General features: G+C 39.5%; 1 protein-coding gene across 1 annotated transcript in view; it reads left to right on the top strand.

Annotated features, from left to right (window-relative positions):
* The window catches only part of ANKRD28 (ankyrin repeat domain 28), a gene marked incomplete in the record, with an annotated part of 2,819,689 nt that overhangs the window by 528,159 nt on the left and 2,265,430 nt on the right, over positions 1-26,100 (top strand). Inside the window, 1 exon segment of the mRNA XM_044066773.1 lies at positions 12,124-12,207. Coding sequence (XP_043922708.1) covers positions 12,124-12,207 — 84 coding nt within the window.

Genomic DNA, 26,100 nt, shown 5'->3' with positions numbered 1-26,100 from the left:
GAAAAATTGACATTGCCTCCTTTTGAACCAGCTGCTTCAGCAGAATTACAATATTTATCCTGGAAAACAGCTTTCCTCCTGGCCATCACTTCAGCTCGTAGGGTATCTGAGTTACAGGCCCTCATGGCGGTGCAGCCATTCCTCATATTCCATCAGGACAGGGTTTCCCATGCACTAACCCCTCCTTTATGCCTAAAGTAGTATCTAGGGTAGCCCAAAACCAGGCCATCCACCTTCCTACTTTCTACTCTAATCCTCAAAACAAAGGGGGAGGCTGCTTCATTCTTTAGATATCCATAGGCAGCTACGTTACTACTTGGACAGAACCAAGTCATTCAGAAAATCAGATCAACTCCTAGTTTCCTATGCTGTGGGGGTCAAGGGAAACCTGTAACTAAACAGACCATTTCCAAGTGGATTGGTCACTGCATACGCTTTTGTTATTCCCATCATGGAAAGCTCCTACTGGTATCAGATCACACTCCACTAGGGCCACAGCCACCTCTACAGCCTTCCTCAGAGGAGTGCCTACTAAAGATATCTTGGAGGCAGCCACTTGGAGTTCTGTACATACCTTCACAAAGCATTACCATCTGCCTTTATACTCCAGAACTAGAGCAGGCTTTGCCACTGCAGTTTTGCAGGGCATTCTAGCTCAACCCAGTTCCATAGTACCTACCACCCTATACATAGCTTTGGGATTCTACCCATATGTAACTACTGCAGCTGTAATGCACGATGAACATAGTACAGTTTTGTACCTACCATAAATGTAGATGTTCGAGGGCTATTACAGCTGCAGTACAGGTTTCCCACCCTCCTTCCCTCTTGATAAGACCTTGGGGTTTGAATACCTATTCATACCTGCTGACTGGGTTATCCTACTATGTTTTATTTGCTTACTTTTGTGTATTACACTAATTTATGTATTGCCTTCCTTTTGGGGGCACCTGACATCTGGGGCAAGAAAGACTGAAGAAGATGGCGTCGGCTGTGTCTTTTATACTCTAGCCTTCCTGACGTCAGAAGAGTACGCGACAACAACCGACGCCGGACCAAGACTTTGGAATTCGGCCGACCGAGGGACCGCCTGCCGGCTGAAAACCCATATGTAACTACTGCAGCTGTAATAGCCCTCGAACATCTACATTTATGGTAGGTACAAAACTGTACTATGGTCCCAAAAGGAAAAGCACGTTCACATCAATCAAAAAGAAATGCTAGCAGTAATAAATGCAATTACAGCTTTCAAGGACTTCCTGCATCCAGGACAATTACTGATAAGAACAGACAACACCACAGTAATGTGGTACATAAACAAACAAGGAGGAACACATTCATACCCCTTGTGCAGACTAGCCATGACTCTTTGGAACTTGGCTCTGGAAAGACAAATCGAACTTCAAGCACAGTACTTGCCAGGATTGGAAAACACACTGGCAGGCACTCTAAGCAGAAATATGACAGATCCACACGAATGGAAGTTACATCCTCAGGTGTTTACAGAGATAATCCAAGCGTGGGGGGGGCCAGACATAGATCTTTTTGCCTCCCACAGGAACCATCAATTGAAAGTTTTGCTCAAGGACCTTCCATCCAAAGGCCTGGAAAGTGGACGCCCTTTCATTCAGTTGGACAGCATGGACAGTTTATGCATTCCCACCTCTGCCTCTTCTGCCCAAGGTGCTTTTGAAAGCAAGAACAGACAAACCGAGGATGATACTGATTGCTCCAGATTGGCCAAGGCAACACTGGTATCCACTCCTGAGGAGCCTAACACATACTCCTCCCTGGTCCCTGCCTCTAATACCTCTTCTGCTGACTCAGAACAGCTACAAAACTCTTCACAGTCAGCTGAAAACACTCAACCTCGCTGCATGGAAAATTCCTTAACATCACAACAGACCCTACTCTCCAAGGAGGTGCAGGATGTCATTTTGGAGGCCAGAAGACCATCTACTAGAAAAGCTTACTCCGCAAAATGGAAGCGGTTTTGCTGTTGGCATGAGAAAAGAGGCCAGGACCCTAGAAAATTGAACTTGCCTCAGGTTTTACAGTACCTAGCTGAACTGCTGAACAGTGGACTTTCATTTTCTTCCATAAAAATACATTCCTTAGCCATTTCTGCAGAATTCAACACGGATCCTCCTTTATTCTCTCACCCACTCTTACGGCAGTTCCTCAGAGGGGCTAAGAATATAAGACCTCCAAGGAAGCAACCAATACCAGCCTGGGACCTTAATTACATACTAGAAAAATTAACATTGCCTCCCTTTGAACCTGCTGCCTCAACAGATCTGCAATATTTGTCCTGGAAAACAGCTTTCCTTCTGGCCATCACTTCAGCTCGTAGGGTTTCTGAACTACAGGCCCTCATGGCGGTGCAGCCCTTCCTCATCTTCCATCAGGACAGGGTTTCCCTTCGTACCAACCCATCTTTTATGCCAAAAGTGGTATCCAGGGTAGCCTTAAACCAAGCCATACACCTACCTACCTTTTATCCTCACCCTCAAAACACAGGGGAAAGGCTGCTTCACTCTTTAGACATCCATAGGCAGCTACGTTACTATTTGGACAGAACAAAGTCCTTCAGGAAATCAGAACAACTTTTTGTGTCCTATGCCATAGGGGCTCAAGGGAAACCAGTTACCAAACAGACCATTTCCAAGTGGATTGGCCACTGCATACGGTTTTGTTATTCCTATCATGGGAAATCTGTCCCTACTGGTATCAGATCTCACTCCACCAGGGCCACAGCCACCTCTACAGCCTTCCTCAGAGGTGTTCCTACTAAGGATATTTTGGAGGCAGCCACTTGGAGTTCTGTACATACCTTCACAAAACACTACCACCTGCCCTTATATTCCAGAACAAGAGCAGGCTTTGCCACTGCTGTTTTGCAGGGCATTCTGGCTCAACCCAGTTCCTCATAGTACCTACCACCCTGTGCATAGCTTTGGGACTCTACCCATATGTGATTACTGCAGCTGTATGCACGATGAACATAGTACAGTTTTGTACCTACCATAAATGTAGATGTTTGAGTGCTAATACAGCTGCAGTACAGGTTTCCCTCCCTCCTTCCCCACTTGGTAAGGGCATGGGGCCTAACAACCACTTCATACCACCTGACTGGGTTATCCTGCTATGTTTTATTTGCTTGCTTACACTAATTTTGCATTACATTGCATTGCTTGCATATGTGGATAAGCCTTATTTATGTATTGCCTTCCTTTTGGGGGCACCTGACATCTGGGGCAAGAAAGACTGAAGAACATGGCGTCGGCTGTGTCTTATATACTCTGGCCTTCCTGACGTCAGAAGAGTAAGCGACGACAACCGACGCCGGACCAAGACTTTGGAATTCGGCCGACCGAGGGACCGCCTGACGGCTGAAAACCCATATGTGATTACTGCAGCTGTATTAGCACTCGAACATCTACATTTATGGTAGGTACAAAACTGTACTTGTCTTTTCTTTTACAGTGTATTTTGAGAGTTTGTGTCATCCAAGAAAGGGAAATGTCAGTATGGGAGGCAAATTCCCCATAAAGATCATCACAATTGTTTGTTTTGTCTTTGTGCTTCTCCCGACCACACACTGTGCTCTATCTGTCGGGCGTTTGTGCTGAAGACTGTTTGCAGCTGTCTGTCTTCTCTTTCCATTTATCTTGAGAACCAGCATCTCAAGTTGGTGGCCTAGGGTAAAATAGCAGAATCCTTCCAACCCAAGGTAGAACCACTTAAGAAAAAGGCTAAAAAGTCAAGGTCTGATACTGCAGCTGCCTGGTCTCTGTCGGACTTCTCTTGAGGTGGATTTTACTCCTGCAGACCTCATGGTACTGATGTCTGTTCCCTCTGCCACATCCCTGTCAGAGGTCGACATGGAACCAGCTTCTCATACATCCTCAGAGACTTTGTAAATGTCAGTTGTGGATGTGGTGGGGCAAACATGGCTAATCATATCAGAGGGCCTGGGAGAATTCCCCCAGATCTTAGAGGAGAGAGGTGCCTAGTATCATCATTGAGTCAAGGCAAGGTTCTGAGCTGCTGAGGTTTAAAGCTGATGTCTCTCTCAAGAAAAGACGGAAGACTAAACACATTTCTCTCACTCCCAAAGATCATCAGAAGGAGTGTCAGGATTTTACTCGGGGCTTGTTTAATGGGGTGATGGCTTTGAGACCACCTTGAGGGATTTCATTTTTTTATGTTCCTGCCCCTCACTGGTCCTATACCCCCCAAAAGATCTACAAGAACCAAATTCCTCTGCTGAGGAACTGGACTCTGAGGAGTTCTTGGCCTACACCTCCCAAATGCCATCACCCTTGGAATATGGCTTTGAGGAGAAGGTGTCCTTAAGTCCTGACTCCCCTTTGAAAAATTATTCTTTTTAAGAGATACAGTGATTCATGCATGATGGAGTATTTAAAAGAGGGACTGCTGTCAACGTTTCTGATATCCATAAGATGTAGGAGTTGCTGCAGATGGTCTCCCCTGAGCCTTCTGCTGTTCTCCCTATTTTAACTGCTCTACTCTTTCAGCTGCTTTGACTGTGGATTCCTAACCTCCTACCCCTAAGAAGCCAGACCATTTATACAAGGTCCTTGAGGCTTTACAAGTGTCCTTTTCTTAACTCTACTATGGTTCCTCTCTCTACTGATAAGACACCCTGGCTTCTGCCTTCCTCGAAGCTTGTTCCCTCAGACACGGTCAGTCGAGCAATGGAAGAGGCTTGGGAAGAAGGTCGAAGATAGTCTACACTTCCTGCCACCCTCACTCACATGAGCATGTATATTTTATCCCTTTTGTCTCATATGGGAAGGGCTCTGTCTGACCTGCACGATTCTGAGGCTAAGTCATCTGCTTCCTCTGCTCTTTCCTTGATGGGATCCACATCTCAGATGGCTTGTCATTCCATTAATTGGAATTACAATGCTGCTGATGTCTCCTCTAGAGCCTCTGCTTCAGGCTCTGCCATGAGGTGATATTCCTGTCTTCATTTTCAAGCTTTACTTGATGACATTAAGGCTAAGCTTCTTGATGTTCCCCTAGATAATCAAAATCTCTTCAGTACTCCAGCAGCACATTCATTTAAGACTTTACGGGATCAAGGCAAGGTTGTGAAGGACCTTTGTCTCTCCCATTCCTACGTTTTAGAGGAATTATCAAGCCTAAAACTGCCTTTGTTCATACTCGTAGACAACTTCTTCAGTCCATCAAAGGGGGGGGGGGGTCCCTAGGCATGTTTTTCTTGACAAACCAGCTCGGATGCCTAGACCTCAAAAACCTTCCTATTAGGTCAAATCTGCCTCAGTCTGACATTCTACCTTCCCTTCCCCTTGGCCAGGTTCCCTTGTCTCTCATACTGTCCGTCTTTTCCTGTTTGGTAACCAGTTACTTCAGACTCTTGGGTCCTTTCAGTCTTCTGTCAAGGTTATTTCATGGTTTGAAAGTCTCTTTTCCTTCCCCCCTTTTTCAGGCATTCCTCAACCCTCTTTAGATCAAATCCCCCTTTTTCATAGGTGTTGTAGGGTTAACTAGAGCAAGGCATGTCTCAACCCATCCCAAAGACCTTAAGGGGCATAGGGTTTTATTCCAGGATGATTTCCTTTCCCAGAAAGGGGTGTTTCTGAAGGCCAGTGCTTGACCTTTCCTTTTTGAATGCTTTTCTCAAGGTACCCACCTTCAGGAAGTTTTCCTTCCAGACCATATTTCCTCTTTTACTTCAAGCCATCTTAGTTTCTCTGGATCTGAAAGATGCTTACCTTTATATTCCCATTCATCCTCTCTTCAGGAAGTGTTGTGGCTTCTCTGTTTTTACTTTTCTTTTTCAAGTTTCTGCTTTACCAGTTGGTCTTTCCACAGCCACAAAGGTATTTACCTAATGCTTGGCTCCAGTCATAGCTTTCTGCAGGTTTCAAGGAGTACATATATTTCCTCATCTGGGCAATCTGCTCCTTTGTACTCCCTCTCCTTCCAGGCTCCTGCAGGACTCCCATTTTACCAGGCTCCTGGTACACAGTCTGGGTTTCACCATCAATCTCCAAAAGTCTGTCCTGTCCCCCTCTCAGAATCTTGATTTCCTGGGATGCAGGATTCAAATTGTTCCAGTGCTGGCATTTCTGCCACCAGGTTTGACCTTCATGACCTTGCCTTGAGCTCGAGTTACTATTTCAGACAACTTACTTCCAGTCCTTACTTCCTCTGTCTCTCATATCTGCCAGGGAATTTGAGGGTTCTAGGGTTCATTGCCTCGACTATCCCCATCCTCTCTTTTGCTAAACTTTTCTTCAGAGTTTCAGTGGTATCTGTGGTTGGTCTAGCTTCAGCACTGCCACCCACTGGACTTTCCAATTCCCTTGCTTCCTTGTCTAAAACATGAGCTTCAGTGATGAATTCAGCACATATCTTCTTTTCAGCTTCCTATTCCATCTGAGGAGGCCTTTAATGGGCACTTCAGATCTGGGCTGCTTCAGACAGTATAAGTGTTCAGGCTCTCTGGCCCCTTGACAGTGACTGAATCACATAAACATCAAAGAAATATGGGCACTTATCCTTGCTATATAGGCCTTTCATTCTCTTTGGTCCCCAGGACTTTTAAGGGTCTAAGACGCTGTCCTGTTCGATTTTCAGCTAGAGCGTCTTCTGCGTGGAGACATGCGTGAATGTGTGTACCTTCGTTGAAGGTTGTGCGTCAGTCCTGGCAAGCCGGTACGTAAAAATCAACTGCCAATCATTAGCGGACCGGAGTTCCGCTGTGGCTACCCCTAACCGGGAAAAGCCGAAAGACACAAACAAACAAAACAGACAACACCACAGTCATATGGTATATCAACAAGCAGGAGACACAAGGTCCTATCTTCTTTGCAAACTAGTCTTTCAGGCCTGGGATCTAGCTATCAAATGCAGGTTTCTCTGCAGGTAGTTTACATTCTGTCTGGACAAAACCTGGTGGCAGATTGTCTGAGTAAGTCCAGGGCACATCCTTATGAATGGATGCTTCACAGAGAGGTGTTTCTGGACATAGTTCATTGATGGGTGGCCCTCAAGTGGATCTCTTTGTCTCACCTCTGAACAGATACCTTTCTTGCTTCTGTTCCAGAACCCCAAGCCTTATAACTTGGAGGGTGGATACCATGTCTTTTTCATGGAATGGGATGTTCATTTATGCCCCCATTCCTCTTCTTTCCAGAGTCCTGCTCAAGATCAAACAGGACTCTCCTGGTTCTCTGTCATTTGTGTGAACTGCTGTATGCTGGTTTGGCATATTCCTCTGTTAAAGCTCACTTATCAGCAATATCTGCTTGTCTGGTTTCAACTCCACTGTTGGCCTCTTATTTTGAGGTTAAACAATTCCTGAAAGGCATTGTCCACATTAGGCCTCAAAGAAAGCCCATCTTTCCTTATTGGGACCTTTATTTTGTTCTTGGAAAAATTGACCCAGGCTGCCATTGAACCTGCTGACACTACTTCCCTGCAACAGTACACCTGGAAGACTGTTTTATCGGTTACCTTCTCTTCTACTAAGAGAATTTCTGAAGCCTTGATGGTGGTATCTTTTTTGATTTTCCATAGGGACAGGATGTCTGTGTGTCTTTTTATGCTCAAGGTGGTCAGTGAGTTGAGTTGTCAAGGCAGGGTTTTGAGCCACTGAGGTTCGAAGCTGATGTCTCCCCTAAGAAAAGTCTATCCAGTTTCCTTCCTTTATTCCCTTCTCTGCAATCTGGTAATGAGAAGGTTCTATACACCTTGGATCTTAATAGACAGTCTGGTATTATTTCAATAATACAAAATCTATATGTGAATCTGAGCAACATTGTCTCTTTCCATGCGAAGACATTGGTTTTGGCAGTTTCTAAGCAAACCATCTCCTTGGATTTTGAAAGCCATTTCCTTTTGTTATTTCTTTCATAGCAAACATCTTTCTGCCTCTGAGACCATTCCACTAGGACAGTGGCCTCTTCTTGGGCTTTCTTCAAGGGTGTAGACACCAGTTCCATCCTTGAAGCTGCTACTTTACACATCTTTGTTAAACATTACAAATTGGATGTCATTTCCAGAGCCAGGGCAGGTTTTGCTAAGGCTATCCTTCATGGATTTGCAGCGGGTTCCCCCTTGCCTTCCTCCTCCCATTCCGTACAGTAGCTTTTGTACTCTCCCATCTGTTATGAATGCCTCAGCAGTGATATGAAAGGATGTAGTACAGTTGTAACACATCTTACCATAACAGTAGCTGTCCTCCTTTTCACTATTTCATTATTCAATTCCTCCTGCCTCCTTTTCTTCCTTTTGTTCTGTTGGGGAACATTTGCCTTACTGCAAGGTCTTTGCCCTTCTCCTTAGGCAGCTCCTTTTTACCTGATGTATATATTCTCCTTCTTCCTGGAATGGCTTTTGTTCACCCAAGGCAGTTCATTTTTGAGTATGAAGTGTCTGTACTTCACCTTTATGTCCTATGATGACACTGGGAGCATACACCTAACATGATACTGGTAAGAATTAAAGGCTTTGGTATACTGGTCAGACGTAGGACTATCCTTGGCAGGAGATCCCATTTGTTATGAATACTAAAACAGTGAAGAGAAAAACATCTACTGTTATGTTAAGATTTTACACAACTGTACTTCAGCAACAGAGGAAGTACAATCTGCAGTGTGTGTATCTTGAACTTGGGGACCTTGAGAAATGTATTCGGAAAAGAAGGGTCCAACACCAGCCTGCAAGACTACTTTTTTGGAAGGAAGCAAGGAAATTCTGGATTAAGAAACCTCTCATCCTTTCTGAAGGAGGGACTGCTTCTTTGACTCCCGAGTTCGAGAATAGGAAGGAATACGAAAGGAAGGAATACAAAAGTCTGAGCCGGCAGATGAGGGGGGAACCCCCCCCCAACAAATGGAGGTGGATGGTCTTTCCAGTGCCATTTGTAACCCATGCCAACATTGTTAGGCATCCATTTGTTGGAGACCACTGACTGCCAGTCCATTTTGTTGAGAGAGTGAGGCACCTGATGGTGAAAGGTGGGTGCCACCATCGAACAATGAAACGCATCTCACTACCTCAAACCCACCCAGGTAGGGGGCTATGCCCCCCCCAACTAAATATACCAACTCTATTATCGCAGTACAGTGGGGAAAAATGGCAATTTTCCCCTTATTGGCCACCTTGATACTTCACTATGCTGAAAGGTTTCATAGGGTAAGTAATCATTCATTAATATAATGTTTTGGTGATGTCATCTCAGTAATATCATCTTTGGTAGTATGGGCTTTCGTTCATTTGAAGTAGATCCCTAAAAGTAGTATCAGACTGCTCCAAGGCAATTTTTAAGGCATGTTTTGACACCTGAGAAACAATGGAGACAATATCTTTAACGTAGACCTTTTGCTATTCAGGTGATGGGGCAGCAAACTTGTTTAAACCTTACACGCAGCTCACCACAAATTTCCACATAAAACATTATTAATTAAACACTTTAAAAGCTACTGTGCTGGACTGCTGCAGCTTCTGTAGGGACTGGGTTAGAAGAAGACATGGTCTTACTAGTAAAAGTCGCTGGGGACTCCAAGCAGGGTCTGCACACAAAGGGGCTTGGAGGCCAGGCTAGGTCAAGCATAACCCAAATTTTTTAAACATTTTTTCTTAGTAAAGAGAGGGAACTACAAGCTTTCTTGAATCCATCCTACATTGCTGGGGATTAATGGAGGAAAGGTCTCAATGTCCGGGGCCGCCTCTTAGAAGAATTCATAAACCCTGTTAATATGTGGGGCAGCCAGAGATGGCTCCCAGTTGAAAACATCTCTAAAACTAGTCAACACTTTTAAGTCAAAATATCTGTTTGGGTACCTAAACCACCCGTCATCAGAATAACCCAACTGATCGATTTAGACAGGATAGTGTCCTCAGATGCAAAAGTGATCCTTGGTGGAATCTCCTGCATTACTCATAACCTGGGTATGCACCTGGTAGTCAACCACTTGAACAATGGAAATAGCCTAGCTATCATCTTAGGTGAAAAAAAGTCAGAGACTGCTGTCTCACCACCTGGTGGGTCTTCTGTCTTCTTTTTAGCATACACTACACTAGTGGGGAGGATCTCCTGGGGTGGAGGTATCAACAGTGACAGATTCTGCACCCTGGCATCCCCTGCACTTAAAGGGTTTGGTTCTTCCATACCTGCAGCAGACAATGGTGCAACTCCAAAGGATGTCTGACCCTCATATCTTACACAGTTGTGATACCACCCCAGGGGGCCTAGAGTTAACAGAAAGCAAGTGGTCCGATTGCCTGATAGAGCCAAGGTAGATGCCAAGTCGCAAGCCGTAGGCTGAGGCATTTTTTTTTATTTAATTTTTTTAGGTGCATATGGGGATGACTGGGGAGTTCGGAGTCTGTCAAGTCATTGGACAAGAAACTAGCCAGCTCAATACCAGATACTAGCTGTGCGGTCAGCCTAGTAAGAAAATGGACAAATCCCATTATTCTCCCTCTAAGTAGCAATCTAATGACCATTTCTGTAGGAATACTATTCTGAACACTGAACTGAGAAAATGACAGCATTTTTAGTAGCACAGTTTCAAGCACAAAATGGATGCAGAAAAGTCATGTAATTTTTTTAAAATAAGTAAATTAAATAAGGGGCTAGTTCCACTCAAAATGAATGAGCACAAGCCTAAAACAGTATTAGACAAGAAATAATAAACTGAAGAAAAATTCCTGTTAAAAATTTTTAACATACAAAATGGCTCCAAAATTGCTATTTAAATGAAAAAAAAAAAGTTGTAAATGCAATAATCTTACTCAATCACCTCAAATAATCATAACCCCAAAGAAGAAAATGCAGTATTTGAAAGTTTTCCTGTCAGAACTTCCAAATGAAGTTTTTAATCAGCAGGCCTTACTGTACTAGTCAAAGTAAAAAAAAAAACTTATACAAAGTTTCTAATCAGAAAAAAAAATGTCAAAACAGCAGAATATACTATTCCAGTGCTAACAGAAAAGGCAGACGGAGGAAGTAAAACCCCAAAGGAGTTTCTAATTTGAGCTCTGCAGCTGATGTCACTCTGAGAGAAACAGTATCCCAAGAGATCTTTCTCTGACTGTAGCACAAGAAAAGTGAAGAGTCCTGTTTGTGAAGGGCTGACCTGTTCCTGCCAAGTGATTGGTTCTTCACCCTCACAGACAGGCAATAGGAGGAGTTATGAGCTTTGAAAGACCGCCAGATGTATGGTAGTATGGCACTACTTACCCATGTGTCAGCAAGGAAGTACGTTTTTTGAACATCGGTGCAGTAATGTCTTTGGCAGCTGTAGGTCTTGTTTGGGTCAGTCTGTGCTGCACAGTACTTATTTTCATGAATTCTATCAAAGTTTAATGCTTCTAGTAAAGCTTGGATCAAGGTTTTTATTTGGTATTTGCAGGGGTTCAAAGTAGTATCTAGGAGATTTGCTGCCTAGCTGTGGTCTTTCTTTTCAGACATTTTATATAATTTGTTTTCTGGGATAGAGTATTGATCTCCATGCACTTTGGAAGTAATTGACAAGAGTATTTGCACAGGCAGTTTTTTTTTTTTTTGCATGGATATGTACGTCAAATTAGTGGGAATGCATTTTCTTTGTCAACGGTCATGCACCACTAATAGCTGAAATTTAGAAACAGAAAATCATTTTAGACTACATCTGTTTGAGATTGTGTCCTGAAGTAGTACCCATTTGTCAATGCCTTTATACAGGTACTGTTAGGTGACCATTTGAGCATTTGTGTTATATTTTTCTTTTTCTTTAAAAAGATTTTAAAGCATTATTCATTGCAATTTAAAGCACTTGCAGATATTTGTCGACTGCTGCATTTAGCATAGAACGTGACTTTAGGTGTGACCTTTTTGTCCATGTCCCAGGTGCATGGCTATAGCATAACAGTGTTTTGCTGTGTCAGAATTTTGCATCATGATGGTTTTAAAGTGAACATTTAAAATGCTGACAAGGAGCTGCTCATGTCAAAATATATGCTGTCCTGATGTTTTCTCATTAGAGATGGTACAGTTTTGCACTTAGCACAGTAATGTGCGTGCATAGCATTATCACTGGTATTAATGTTAACGTTATGCTTGTGTTTCTTTCGTTTCAGCCTTTGTTGGTCCAGGCTATATTTAATGGGGATCCTGAAGAAGTTCGTGCACTAATATTTAAGAAAGAGGATGTTAATTTTCAGGTAAATGAAAAAATAAAACCTAAGTAAAAGTGCCTTTTGTAAGGGATAGCCTAATTTACTAATTTAAACGGCCTGCCAGTGTGCTGTGCTTATTGTTTTTTTTTTTTTGAAAAAAATAGTAATAATTTGCTGTAGTTTGCAATTTTCTTTCCAAAAGTAGAATCAAATTTTTAAGACCGAATGTTTTGTAGTGGTATTTAAGGCAGACTGAATGATGCCGTGTTTGTTGCAAGTTCACAGCATTGACAGTTTAGTCCCATCCAGTGTTCCTACTCCTTTTACCTGAGGTAATTTAATTTTGCTGGAGATTGCTTTTCTTTGCAAAAGTCCATTTATGAACTTTGTCAATTACGACTGAATGGTTTATAGTGGTGTTTAAGGTAGACCTTTTGAGGTATTTGTGTATGACTTTTGCTCATCACTAATAAGCATATACCTGAGGAATCTAGATTAATATTTGTGATGTACTGTTTAATGTTATGTTTGAGTACATTTATCTTGTAGTATACTGAAGTACAGTTGCTAATGATTTGATACAGACTTTTGTTTTTCTACCACCTGTTAAGGGTTAGAACTGGTTTCATTGATGGCATTTCACCTTTTCAAGTTTAGTCTTGCGGTAAGCTTGCTCCTTTTCTGCTCAGCTCTGGGTAGAGTTGATTTAGGATATACACTTCAAGGCCAAAACTAGTTTAACTGAAGAACATCCTGTATGCTGTGTTGGCAGCATGTGAAATCGAACAAAACCACAGTCCTCCTTTCACACAGGTAACAGTGAAACATTTGCAGGCAAAACATTTCGTTCTATGTTTTAATAATGATGATATGCTTCTGACTGGGACTTTGGGGAGAGTGTATCCTGCTTACATGAATTGCTAAACATGTTTTTAAGGTAGAAGTTAATAATATTCGTTCTGCACATATGCCATTGTTGTCTCCACACTGTAGCTGGAGCCCAATACTGATCTTAAACAAGAAAACATGCGTTTAGACGACTGGATGAAATACAATGCTGCTAACGCAGCAAAATTTTCATTTGTAACTTGTCAGCTTATAAGTTCATAGGAGGTTGCTAGGTTAACAGCCCCGGAGCCCTTTCAAGCCTAGCCAGATTTTTCCCCGAGTTGCCCCATGTCAGTGGTTAGGTGAGTGAAGTTTGCAGAGTTAATACCAGTTCCTTTGTCCAGGAGGGACATGGGCGCCACCCCAGAAGTGAATTTGCGATCACCTAGCCATTAATCTAGGTTGCGTTTGAAGAGGGTCGGGGAGGGAATCTGTTTCACATGAATTGGAAGCTTGCTACAGAGAATTGACCATCTCTGGGAGAGATCTCTATCTGCCCCCCAGCATGACCTGTTCATGTCAGTGGCTAGGTTAAGACCCCTGGAGTGAGTAACCCTCCTGCAGTTAGATTTACAAATGTGTAGCATTTCCATCAGGGCCAGAACAGCGACTGCCCTGTAAGCCTTGCACAGGTCATCCATTACAAACCTGTAGGAGACAGAATACAGTGACAAGGCTTTTGGTCTTTCTGCGTAAGACTTGTTGTGTGTACCCTGTAATTTCTTGGTGAGAAACCTCTGTGGTCTCTCCATTTGTTGCAGGTGTGTGGTGAGGTGCATGCAAAAGGGAGTATTACATTCAATTACTGGTCTGATGAGAGCCGAGTATAATGCAGTTATAACATACTTGGATCTAGATGCAATGCCTTTACTTATAAGATGTGTCACAGAAAAGGATTTCCTGACTACTGTGGATACATGGTGGTTAAAGGTCAGATAGCTATCAACTTGAGTACCCAGATTACATACCACTGGGTCTACACTTTGGGGGTGCTGTCTGTAATGTAATTAGCAAGGATGCCAGCTTTCCCAAATAGAATAATGCACTTTTTTTGCATTTAGCTTTAATCTGTGGCACCAGTCATTTGTCTGTGCTAACCCTGTCTGCACTATATTAACATTGTTGGGGGACTCTGATTGCTCCCAATTTGCATTCATCAGTGAACTTGATCAGTCACAGCCATTCAAGTTTGCCTGGACTTCTGAGAAATTCCGAACAGTAAGAGGCATAGCACAGAACCATGTGGTACACCACTGGTTACTGGTCTTTTGCTAGAGGTGAAGTTACCCACTTTGACGGTGTGCGTCTTGTTGGTGAGCCACTTGGGTACCCATCTGGTAATTTAGAGATTAATTCCCAATTAGGAGAGTTTCATTATAATACTTGAGTGGGGATTGTGCCAAATGCCTTGGCTAGGTCAGGATAGGTAATATGCACCGCTTTCCCCCATCCAGGCCTTGGTGACTTTCTCTAAGAAGTCAGCCGTGTTTAACAGGCATGATCTACCTTTAACAAATCTGAACTGGGTTGGGTCTAGACTTTGCAGATTACCTATGTCCTTGTTAATAAGGTCCATGTCATTGCAGATGAGGCTAGTCAAGCTTATGGGCCTGTAATTCCCAGGGTCGGTTGATGGTCCTCCTTTCTGCAGAGGGATTACTGGTTCTCTCCTCCATTCTGCTGGAACATAGCCAGTTTGCAGGCTATGGTTAAACAGGGATCCAAGTGGGTTTGCTAGGCCAAATTTTAAGTTGTTTAAAAGGCAGCCTGGGATATTGTCTGGTCCCAACGATGCCATGTTTTTGGCCTTGGGGAACACCGAGATGACCTGCTGTGTTGAGATAATAGGCTGAGTAATGGTGGCAGGTATACTTTAGGGGATGACTGCAGGTGATGGGGGGTTAGTTTTATCCAAATCTGTCAGCTAGCAGTAGTCTATTACCTCTGGTTGAGTATGGGTGGTGCTATCCACAACCTGTTCAGTGCATAGCCTGGTATTATTGTAGTTAAAGGATACCTTGTGATTATCCTTAGCTGGGGAGGCTATTTTTGCTTTATAATTAGCTTTGGATGACTTGACAAGGTCTCTAATTTGTTCGTTTAAGCTAGAGAGGGATGTCTTCCTCTGCTTTGCCAGTTCCCTCTTGTTCTTGGACACTCAATTGTACAGAATTTATAAAGGCACTAAAAACGAGATAAGATGATTAATAATCCCTAAAGCCAGTAAAGCTACATGTGGAAATCACAGGCATGTCCCTACCTCCCAGTTTATTAAATGGAAAATCCACTGACTTCTTCATGTAAAAACAAGCGCTTGCTAGAGTGTAAAAATACCGTACTTTATCCAACAGCTAGCTAGATAATTAATTCAGAACAAGTAAATCAGTAGAACAGACAATGAGAGGCAAAGTACACTTTTCAATATAAACACAAGGAAAGGCAAATTAATTCACGATATCAATAGCAGTGTAGAAAGGGAGGAACTTATCAAGCTCAATTTACAGTAGGGTGGGCAGCTTAAAAACAGCAGGTTTAAAAAGCAGGTCAATGAAAGGAAGAGTGAGTGGGAAAAACTAGCAGGGAATCACCAGCAGTCCTTTAGTTTTATGCAGGCTTGGAAATTCACTGTGTATTTAAGTATCACTCGAACAGTTTAACCAGTGAAAAACATGTGAAATCTGTAGCCTAGCTAATTGTCTGTCATGTAGAACAAAAACACCAGGCCAAGCAGATGTCTTAAAATAGAAAACAAAATGGAGCAGGTAAAACGGAAAGGAGCTTTATCACTCACAGACAACAAAATGTAGATTTACTTTCCTCACCCAGCAAGGAATCACTAGCAGTGCTTTAGTTTATGCAGGCTTGAAATCTTTTTAGATAAAGACCAAGAAGTTACTATGCGTGTGACTGACCAGACCGTTATGAACCTTTTCCTTGTTTCTCAGTTACACCAAAGAACTCTTTTTAGTAAATGGCTCAGTTTCACAGTAGGGAACTCTTAAGGACGTCACACCCTTTAATTCAGTAATAGCCCATTCACAGAGTAAGACCGTTATCCTTCACAGTACCTTCCAGTTAAAAATCCTGGGCTTGTCTGGGATTTGAACCTGGGACCTGTCACACCCAATGTGAGAATCATACCCCTAAGAGTAATGCTATTCATAGGTAAGTACTGGACTTATGATCTCTGTGGGCTATTTAAAGCCTAGCCAGTCTCCTTGGTAAGGATTAAATACTGTACTACTTTTCTGTGATGTTAACTGTTATGCCAATCCTCCTTAAACATTGATAGGAATGGTATAGAAAAATGTTTTAACAGTAAACCGCACTGGGTGTGGTGTGCTTATAGCTCACTCTGGGAAGCCAGTGGTGAACTGGGGGTGTTGCTCAGCAAAAACAATAAAAACCAGAGTTGAAAACACAAACTGTTAATATGCAGCAAAGCTTTCAGGTAGAACCTTTCTTCAGTTCAGTGTAAGAATTTCAATCAACAGACATTTTTAAAGAAATTCAAATAAAATCACATGTGGCACAGCCCCGATCACAATCCAATAACAATTATTCAATTAAAACACTTAGTCACATTACTTAAGCATTCTGTATAAAATATAACACAAAAATGAAACCTAGAAATAATAATTTTATATTTTTATCTATATTCATCTGTTTTTTTTTTTTTTAACCAAAACTGGTTTTGATGCTTACTGCAGTTTTGGTGCATGGTCAGCTTGCAGACTGATTAGCCAGCTAAATTCTCTAAACTCTAAGATATTATTCAAATCACCACCTTTAATATTTCTATAAGCTATATCTGTCACCCTGAATAAAAATTCATGGTCCTGACCATGTGTATGTATAAAAATTCATGGTCCTGACCATGTGTATGTATATGTTTAGATAAAGTATTAGTTGGAACATTTCTTCTAATCTTTGATCTGTGCTCAGTATTACATTCTTTAAATTTCCAAGTGGACTTACCCACACAAAACACAGAACATTTCGTACAGGTTGCTAAATAGACAGTATTAATGGTGTTGTGTGGAGCAAACCGTTTAAAAATAAACTCCTTGTTAGTAATTGGATGTATAAATCTATTTATATTACAGATATATCTACAGCATGTAACAAAGCCTTCTTTTCAAATTATTACAAGTTCTATAAAAAAACTTGGTTTCTCACCAGTGAGTTGTCTTAGTTCTGGCATAGTTTGTAAAGTAGCCCAATTCCTTGAAATCTTTCTAACCTCATTCGTTTTCTTGTTAAATGTAGTAGCATACTTAAGACGAGGATCTTTCTGCCGTTCACTACGTGTAAATGAAGGCAAATCACAATGTGGTACAACAAACTTTTTAAAGTTTAAGCTCAGTTCCTCAGATAGAGACTTTTTTTGATGTAAATCTGAAGGGAGTATCAGGAGGAATAGACTACAATCCACAAAAAGGATGTTCAAGCTAATAGACATACTCGTAAGTGAAGTATGCATGCCTCGTATGTATTCAGGGGCATAGTAAAAAGCTAGATGCTGCAGGCAAGTAAGCCGAATACTAATGAGGATGAATGTTTGGTATAGATGAAGGAATTTGCTCCTGAGTTTGTAACCAGAGGTTATGATAGTTTTTTGGAACAAACCATTAATAATACTTTATATAGAGGAATGAAGGCAAGGCCTTATTTTAAGCCCCCTACCATCACTTATACCAGCATATAATAGCTTAGGCAAAAAAGAATGTATTAGATACTTTACAACATGTAATAGAAGAACACAGGAAGTGAAGGAAGTGATTAAGAAAAATTAGGGAATTTTGAAGAGTATGCCTGAGCTAAGAGTACTTCTTGGCGAGGTACCAAGCTGTGCCTACAGGAACTGTATTAATCTTAAGAATAGGCTCTGTTACAAAGAAATTCGTTTTTTTAGAGAATAAAGGGACACTAATGAGTAGGAAGCATGGAACCTTTCCATGTCATAAATGTGTATGTTGCAAATTTATACTTGCTGATAATATTTTTAAACATCCCAGGACTGGGTAGATAAATATAAATTCAATTTATTTGCTACATGCAACACCATGAATATTACTTAGCAACTTGTACTTTATGTGCTGCATTTTATGTGAGTAAATGCAGCAGTATATTGAAAGAATATATAACAGAGCTTATTAGAATGTAGAGTATTCATGGATAGTAAGGTTGCAGGCTGACAGCAGACCAGGTTTGAATACATCAGTAAGTATTAAGCCAGTATTGGGTAAAACAAATTCAGTATAAGAAATAACTAATGTATGCATTTGTCACATATTGTTTTTGCTTGAGGTTTTATAGGAAAAATGATACTATAATTTATATATATATATATATATATATATATATATATATATATATATATATATATATATATATATATATATATAATGCACACACAGTGGATATAAAAGGTTTACACACCCCTGTTAAAATGCCAGGTTTTTGTGATATTAAAAAAAGAGATCACAATAAATCATTTCAAAACTTTTCCCACTTTTAATGTGACTATAACCTGTACAATTCAATTGAAAAACAAACAAATCTGTTAGGGGAAAAAAATGAAAAACGTACAATACGCTGGTTGCATAAATGTGCACACCCTTAAACTAATACTTTGTTGTGTGTGCACACCCTTAAACTAATACTTTTGTGAAGCACCTTGTGATTTAACAGGGGTGTGTAAACTTTTTATATCCACTGTATTATTCTTATAATGACTGTACTCGTAAAATGTTTTAAGTCTTTTGCTTAATTACTTAGTTGAAGGATTTTTTTTGTGTTGTAATAATTTCATTTAGACGTGTGATGTTATTGGTTGGTTGTACCATGTGACCACAGTTTAAGTATGTAATTAGTGTTTTAATTGTTTACATTTTTGCACTGAATAAGGGTTTGACCTGAAAGCTGTATGCTCTCTATATGAAACTTTTAACATAATTAAGCTTTCAAGAAGCTAGAAGTGTTTCCAAGTCTATGTATTTAGTTTGATTTTTGGACTTCTTTTCTGAGACTTGGTTCACTTTAGTTTTTGGTCCTTTTGTTGTTGACTTTCTCAAAGACCTCCACCAGATTGAGCAGGCAAGACCTCCCTTTGACAAAAACAAATTGTGTCTGGTCCAGTGTCTGGAGAGTTCCTGTGTCGTTATTGATCAGGTCCATAATTCTCTCCATGGTCTTGCAGATAAGACTGGTCAAGCTCACGAGTCTGTCGTTCCCAGAGTTAGTTGATGGGCCTTCCTTGTGCAGAGGGATGATTGTTGCAGTCCTCCATTCCTCTGGGACAAAACCAGTCCAAAGGCTGTGGTTGAAGAGAGTTTCTAGTGGCCCAGATAGATTCTATTTAAGCTATTTAAAAAGCATCCTGGAATGTTAACGGGACTCATGGAGGCTGTGTTTTTGGCTTTAGCAAGTACAATAAGGACCTGTTCCTCCGTAATGACTGGTACGGGGATGGTTGCGGGTGTTTCTTTGGATGTGGTAGGAGGGGTAGGGGGAGTATTTTGAACTGAACTTGTCAACTAGCAGGTTTGTTATAGTTTTAGGCTGGATGTAAGTATTGCCATTCGTGATTAACTTGACACATTGCTGAATGCTTCTCCTGAGGTTATGAACCTAATTAAAAAAGCCTTATGGTTATCTTTCACCTGGGAGGCTAACTTTGTCTCATAGTTTGGTTTGGCAGATTTGATCAGCTTTATAATTTGTTTGTTTAGACAGGTGAGTGTCTTTGCACTGTTTTTGTTTGTTCCTTCTAGGCTTTGGAGAGGAGTTTTTTCCTTTTGTTGAATAGCTTTTTTATGCTAGGGGTCCACCAGGGTGGCTTATTTTTGCCATTAATCATAGGTTTGACTCAAACAGGTATTGCCTCCTTTATGCAGCTATGAATGTGGTCGTACAGTGCTTTTGTGTACAGCTCAAATTAGGGCTCAGTGTCATCTGGGTTCAAGGGGCTTGGAGGTTTAGTAAACTGTCACTTAGTTTGAGGTAATTGGCCTTAGCAAAGTTCTTAACAGGTTTGGAGTTTAATGAGAGTTCTAGTTTAGTTTTAATTCTAAAGGAGATCATTTTTTGGTCAGACCTTACAGGGAGGATTTAATACATGGAAGGGAGCAACATCTCCCCATGTTCATGAGTACTAAGTCTAGGATATTTGTACCTCTAGTTGGGGAGCCGTGACGAAGTCCAAATATTTTTGCCCTGACTGCAGTGGTAACTGAAAACATCAAGACTCTGTTAATACTCATCCAGGAGAATTGGTTAACTTCATTCTACAACATATTCAAGTTAGTTGACACAAGGTATAATTATTTTAATTGAATAATGAGCAAATGATATATAATCTTGTGGCAAAGGCAGGCAGAGCTTTGATAGCGTGTGAAGCTTCACTGTAACTTTGGTGGTGTTTAATTTGCTGTCATTATGATGAAGATTTCTGAAGACAATCCTAGCTTTCTTTTGAGATTGTTGCTGGTTAAAAGCACTGTAGAAAAACTTATAAAAAACGAAGGCAACTCCCAGCAAAAAAGACCAATAACCAAAAAAACAGCAGCTCTGGGAATAAAACGAAAGGAGTTGACTGTATCAGTCCATTTGGTGTACGAAGTCAAGCATAAACACAGGTCCAAAGCCAGGAAATGTAAATCACATAAACGCCTTTTATTCTACCAGTACGTTTTCGTCCTTCCACACAAAGTGACTTCATCAGATGTAACAAAAATACACTCCTTAACATCCATTTATATACCTATTTACATTAATTACTTAATTAAAACCATCATTTATTCAAATAAATTAGTTTAAAAACAACCTATCAGATCTCAACATTCATGAATATTTAATCAGAAACTTTTTTCTAACCTAAAAGTCATACAAAACTATTAGTGCCCTTTCACATAAACATATTACATCCAAAAATAGGTTATATAGACATTATCAAAAGTCATGTTTGTTATAAAACAATTCTGTAATGGTAATAAAAACATTTCTAAATAAAATTATGATGTTTTATTATAAAAAAATTAAAAATAGAGTAAATAATTCAAAATAGAAGGTATGCAAATGTTCATATTTCATAAAAATATATATTAGAAAAATTATTATATTAAATGTTATGCTTCATAATTTTGCTGATCTTAATTTCAGTAGTGGCATGATGGAAATAAATTCATTTAGGCCAGGGTGATTGGTGGCATTTAAATTTAATTGCCACCAAAGTTCTCGAAATTCAATTCTCTCTTCCCATGGCCCTCCTCTACCATCTACTTTAACCTGTTCTAGCACTATGAAAAGAAATTTAGCATCAATACAAGTAATTGAGTGTTTATAAAGTGCGCTAGTGTCTTTCTTAATAGAGATGTCATAGTAGTGCTCGAAATCCTCCTTTTTAGCTTTCTTTCTGTTTTGCCTATATAGAAGGATTTACAAACTGTGCACCAAGCCAAATAAACTAGTCCTTTAGACTCACAATTGTGGTATTCATTGCTACCTAGCCACTTATTCCTGCTTTCCAAGTAGAATTTTTCTACATTCATAATATACTGGCATTGGTTGCACCTACCACATTTGTAGGTCCCAAACTTGTTCCTATTAGGTTTATTGGGTTTGTTTTCCAGAAGTAATCTTAAATTCCTAGAATTTTTGAATGTTATTTTTTGTGAACCTCTAGGTATTTTTTCAATGTCTGTAATGGACGTAAAATGTTCCCATTCCTTAAGAAACTTTTTCTTTATTATATTGTTAAGTCCATTATATTCTAATATTAAAGTTTTCTCAAAAGCAGTGACATTGTTTTCCTTTTTGGAAAATTTAGTTCTTTCTAAGTGGGTAGTGTTTAGAATAGGTTTAAATCTATCACTTCTACCCTTAACTACTTCTTCCCTTATTTCCCTAATAAGTTTGTGGGGATATCCCCTTTCCAGAAACATAGTTTCTAACAAGTTGCACTCCTTCTCAAAATCTTCCTTTCTACTAGTCATACGACTCCCTCTAACAAATTGTCCTTTTATTATATTCATTTTACAATGTAGAGGGTGCACTATCATAGTGCAGAAAGGAATTGCAAAAGGTGTTTTTTCTAAACACCCTAGTCTCAAACTTGTTGTTGTGTTTATAAATTTCTACATCCAAATAATGTACTTTGTTTTCTGTAATCTTATGAGTAAATTTTAAAAAAGGACTAGTTGTATTAAGCCATTCCAGGAATTCCTCTAGTTTTTCTCTACTACCATTCCAGAATATTATGATGTCATCTAAAAAGCGACGGTATAATTTCCAATACTTTTTAAATTCAGTAGTTTCAATATTTTCTTCCTCCCACCTGGTGAGAACTAAATTAGCAAATGTGGGGGCGCATGCTGCCCCCATAGCAACCCCTTGCCGCTGTTGGTAAACTTCTCCTTTGAAGTATAGGAAGTTATTCCGTAGTACTAAGTCCATAAGCCAAGTGGAAGTAAGTTTTTCCTTCTGACTCAGACTGTCTTCTTGATATATTGTGTCTTCGAACATCTTTATACCTTCAACCCAGGGTATTGAGGAGAAGAGGTCAATGATGTCAATAGTCACAAAGATAGTTTCCTCATTATATAGATCTGTTGTTAAGGTTTTTAATAAATCCCAAGAATCTTTAAGTATTAAGGTCTTACTCATCCAGATATGTTTAAGCTTGAAATCAACATATTTCGCTAATGGCTGAGTCTTGGACCCCTCAGCAGAAACAATAGGTCTAAATGGGGGGTCCATTTCATTTTTATGAATTTTTGGGATTCCGAATAAGGATGGAATTCTGGGTTTCTCCACCTTTAAATACTTGTAGGTTTTAAAGTCAATTAATTCCTCCTGCATCATATCAAATAATCCAGAATCTATCTTTTGATAAGCTAAATTAACTTTATTAATAGATACTGTAGAATATTTTTCATGGTCCCAAAGAATGTTATTAATTTTACTTTCATATTGGATGGATTCCATTATAACTACCCCTCCCCCTTTGTCTGGTTTCATAACTCTGAGCAGGTTTTGATTCTTTAATTTCTCCAAACAATCTTTCTCTCCTAAATTCAGGTTGTTTTTATATCCCTTATAATAGGCGTCAACTTTTCTAACTTCCTTATCCATTATTTTTTCAAAGTTTTTAAGTTGGGGGTGCAAAGGTGGGTTGTAGGTAGTTCTCCGTTTTAACTCATTTTTGTCATCATTCGTATTGCCCTGATCTTTAGGTAAAATTAGGTCCAAGTTGATTTTTCTTAAGAACATTTTGATATCCATTAGTGATTTGGCTACATCACCTTTGTTAAAGGGAATAAATTTAAGTCCCTTTGATAACAAGTCAAAATGTTCCTTCTCCAAAACCAAACCACTAAAGTTGTATATAGTAAAATTATTATACGTAAATTTGATATCGTTATGTGTAACTATGTCCAGTGTGTCTGGGTTAGGTGAGGCGGTGGGCTGAGGTGTATCTAGTAACGTCCTCTCCCCCTCCTCCCTCCCCTCCCCTGAAAATTTTGTTGTTCAGGTTGTTGTCCCCTTCTGCTTAATAACCTCTCTGACCTCCTTAGTGGTGGAAACTCCTGGTCATAATCAGTCTGATCTTCCCCACTATTGTTAAAAACCTCATATCTTTCTTCTTCTCCTTCATTGTTATATACATTATACTTATTCCACCCTTCCTTATAATATTCTCTTCTAACTGGTGGTTTTGGGTAGCATGTATTATTTTTATATTCTAGAATATCTCTTTCTAACTTCTTTAATTTCCTTTTTATGACATCATTACATTTGCTTTCAATGTCCTTTCTCAAATTAAAATACTTAATTTTCTCCTCATTCACAGAGAATAACAGATCACTTTTAATACGTGAATCAAGTTCATTAATATCTTTAAGAAGTATATCCATAACATGGTTGTTATTCTTAATCATAAGTTTTAAAACATTTAGACCACAATTGTTAAAAACACTCAATAGTTCTTTATGAAATTCTGAACCAATAATCACATTATTGGGAAATTTCCAAAGCCTAAGGCCTTTTGGAACAATTTCTTTGTACACACATTCATTTAAATATTCATTCTCTATTTTTAAATGTCTATATTTGCTCATAAGTCTAGATAAATCATTTAGCATCAACATATAGGTATTGTTATTGTGCTTAGTGTCGGGAATGTTAAAATTCGCTTTAAAGTCACATTTGTAATTTAGCCATAAATGTAGGTCTTCCGTTTGGGAAGGAATGTTTCCAGTACCTGTGTTATGCCTGCGAGTCTCAGGCATACTCCTAGCTGTACTCCCCTTATTCAAAGCAGTACCGGTTTGTCCCTCCTGGTTCTGAAGAGCAAGTGGTGTATTTAACGGATTAAAGGCATCACTGTTCGGATTGTCGGAGTCGCCGGCGTTTAAAACATTGCCCATAAGCTCTCTCTCATCCTCGTGGTCCTCTCCGTTAGTTAGGTTATTCCTTCCACCTCTTTGAAACCTCCGTACATTACTTCCGCTTTGTTGGTGTATTAGGGACAAACTAAGGGGAGTCAGCAAGTCAATCAACTCAGTGAGCTGACCTATCAGCTTGCGCGTCGTACCTACGTCTTCCTGTCCCTTAGAATCAGGAACAAGGTTAGGCTCCATTTCGTGTTGCCGATGATAATAAAACCAATAAAAAACGAAGGCAACTCCCAGCAAAAAAGACCAATAACCAAAAAAACAGCAGCTCTGGGAATAAAACGAAAGGAGTTGACTGTATCAGTCCATTTGGTGTACGAAGTCAAGCATAAACACAGGTCCAAAGCCAGGAAATGTAAATCACATAAACGCCTTTTATTCTACCAGTACGTTTTCGTCCTTCCACACAAAGTGACTTCATCAGATGTAACAAAAAATACACTCCCTTAACATCCATTTATATACCTATTTACATTAATTACTTAATTAAAACCATCATTTATTCAAATAAATTAGTTTAAAAACAACCTATCAGATCTCAACATTCATGAATATTTAATCAGAAACTTTTTCTAACCTAAAAGTCATACAAAACTATTAGTGCCCTTTCACATAAACATATTACATCCAAAAATAGGTTATATAGACATTATCAAAAGTCATGTTTGTTATAAAACAATTCTGTAATGGTAATAAAAACATTTCTAAATAAAATTATGATGTTTTATTATAAAAAAATTAAAAATAGAGTAAATAATTCAAAATAGAAGGTATGCAAATGTTCATATTTCATAAAAATATATATTAGAAAAATTATTATATTAAATGTTATGCTTCATAATTTTGCTGATCTTAATTTCAGTAGTGGCATGATGGAAATAAATTCATTTAGGCCAGGGTGATTGGTGGCATTTAAATTTAATTGCCACCAAAGTTCTCAATTCAATTCTCTCTTCCCATGGCCCTCCTCTACCATCTACTTTAACCTGTTCTAGCACTATGAAAAGAAATTTAGCATCAATACAAGTAATTGAGTGTTTATAAAGTGCGCTAGTGTCTTTCTTAATAGAGATGTCATAGTAGTGCTCGTAAATCCTCCTTTTTAGCTTTCTTTCTGTTTTGCCTATATAGAAGGATTTACAAACTGTGCACCAAGCCAAATAAACTAGTCCTTTAGACTCACAATTGTGGTATTCATTGCTACCTAGCCACTTATTCCTGCTTTCCAAGTAGAATTTTTCTACATTCATAATATACTGGCATTGGTTGCACCTACCACATTTGTAGGTCCCAAACTTGTTCCTATTAGGTTTATTGGGTTTGTTTTCCAGAAGTAATCTTAAATTCCTAGAATTTTTGAATGTTATTTTTGTGAACCTCTAGGTATTTTTTCAATGTCTGTAATGGACGTAAAATGTTCCCATTCCTTAAGAAACTTTTTCTTTATTATATTGTTAAGTCCATTATATTCTAATATTAAAGTTTTCTCAAAAGCAGTGACATTGTTTTCCTTTTTGGAAAATTTAGTTCTTTCTAAGTGGGTAGTGTTTAGAATAGGTTTAAATCTATCACTTCTACCCTTAACTACTTCTTC

This window comes from Protopterus annectens, chromosome 3.part1, assembly GCF_019279795.1.
Source record: "Protopterus annectens isolate FY-2018-M chromosome 3.part1, PAN1.0, whole genome shotgun sequence".
NCBI classification, from domain to species: domain Eukaryota; kingdom Metazoa; phylum Chordata; order Ceratodontiformes; family Protopteridae; genus Protopterus; species Protopterus annectens.
This window is presented reverse-complemented; position numbering and strand designations above follow the sequence as displayed.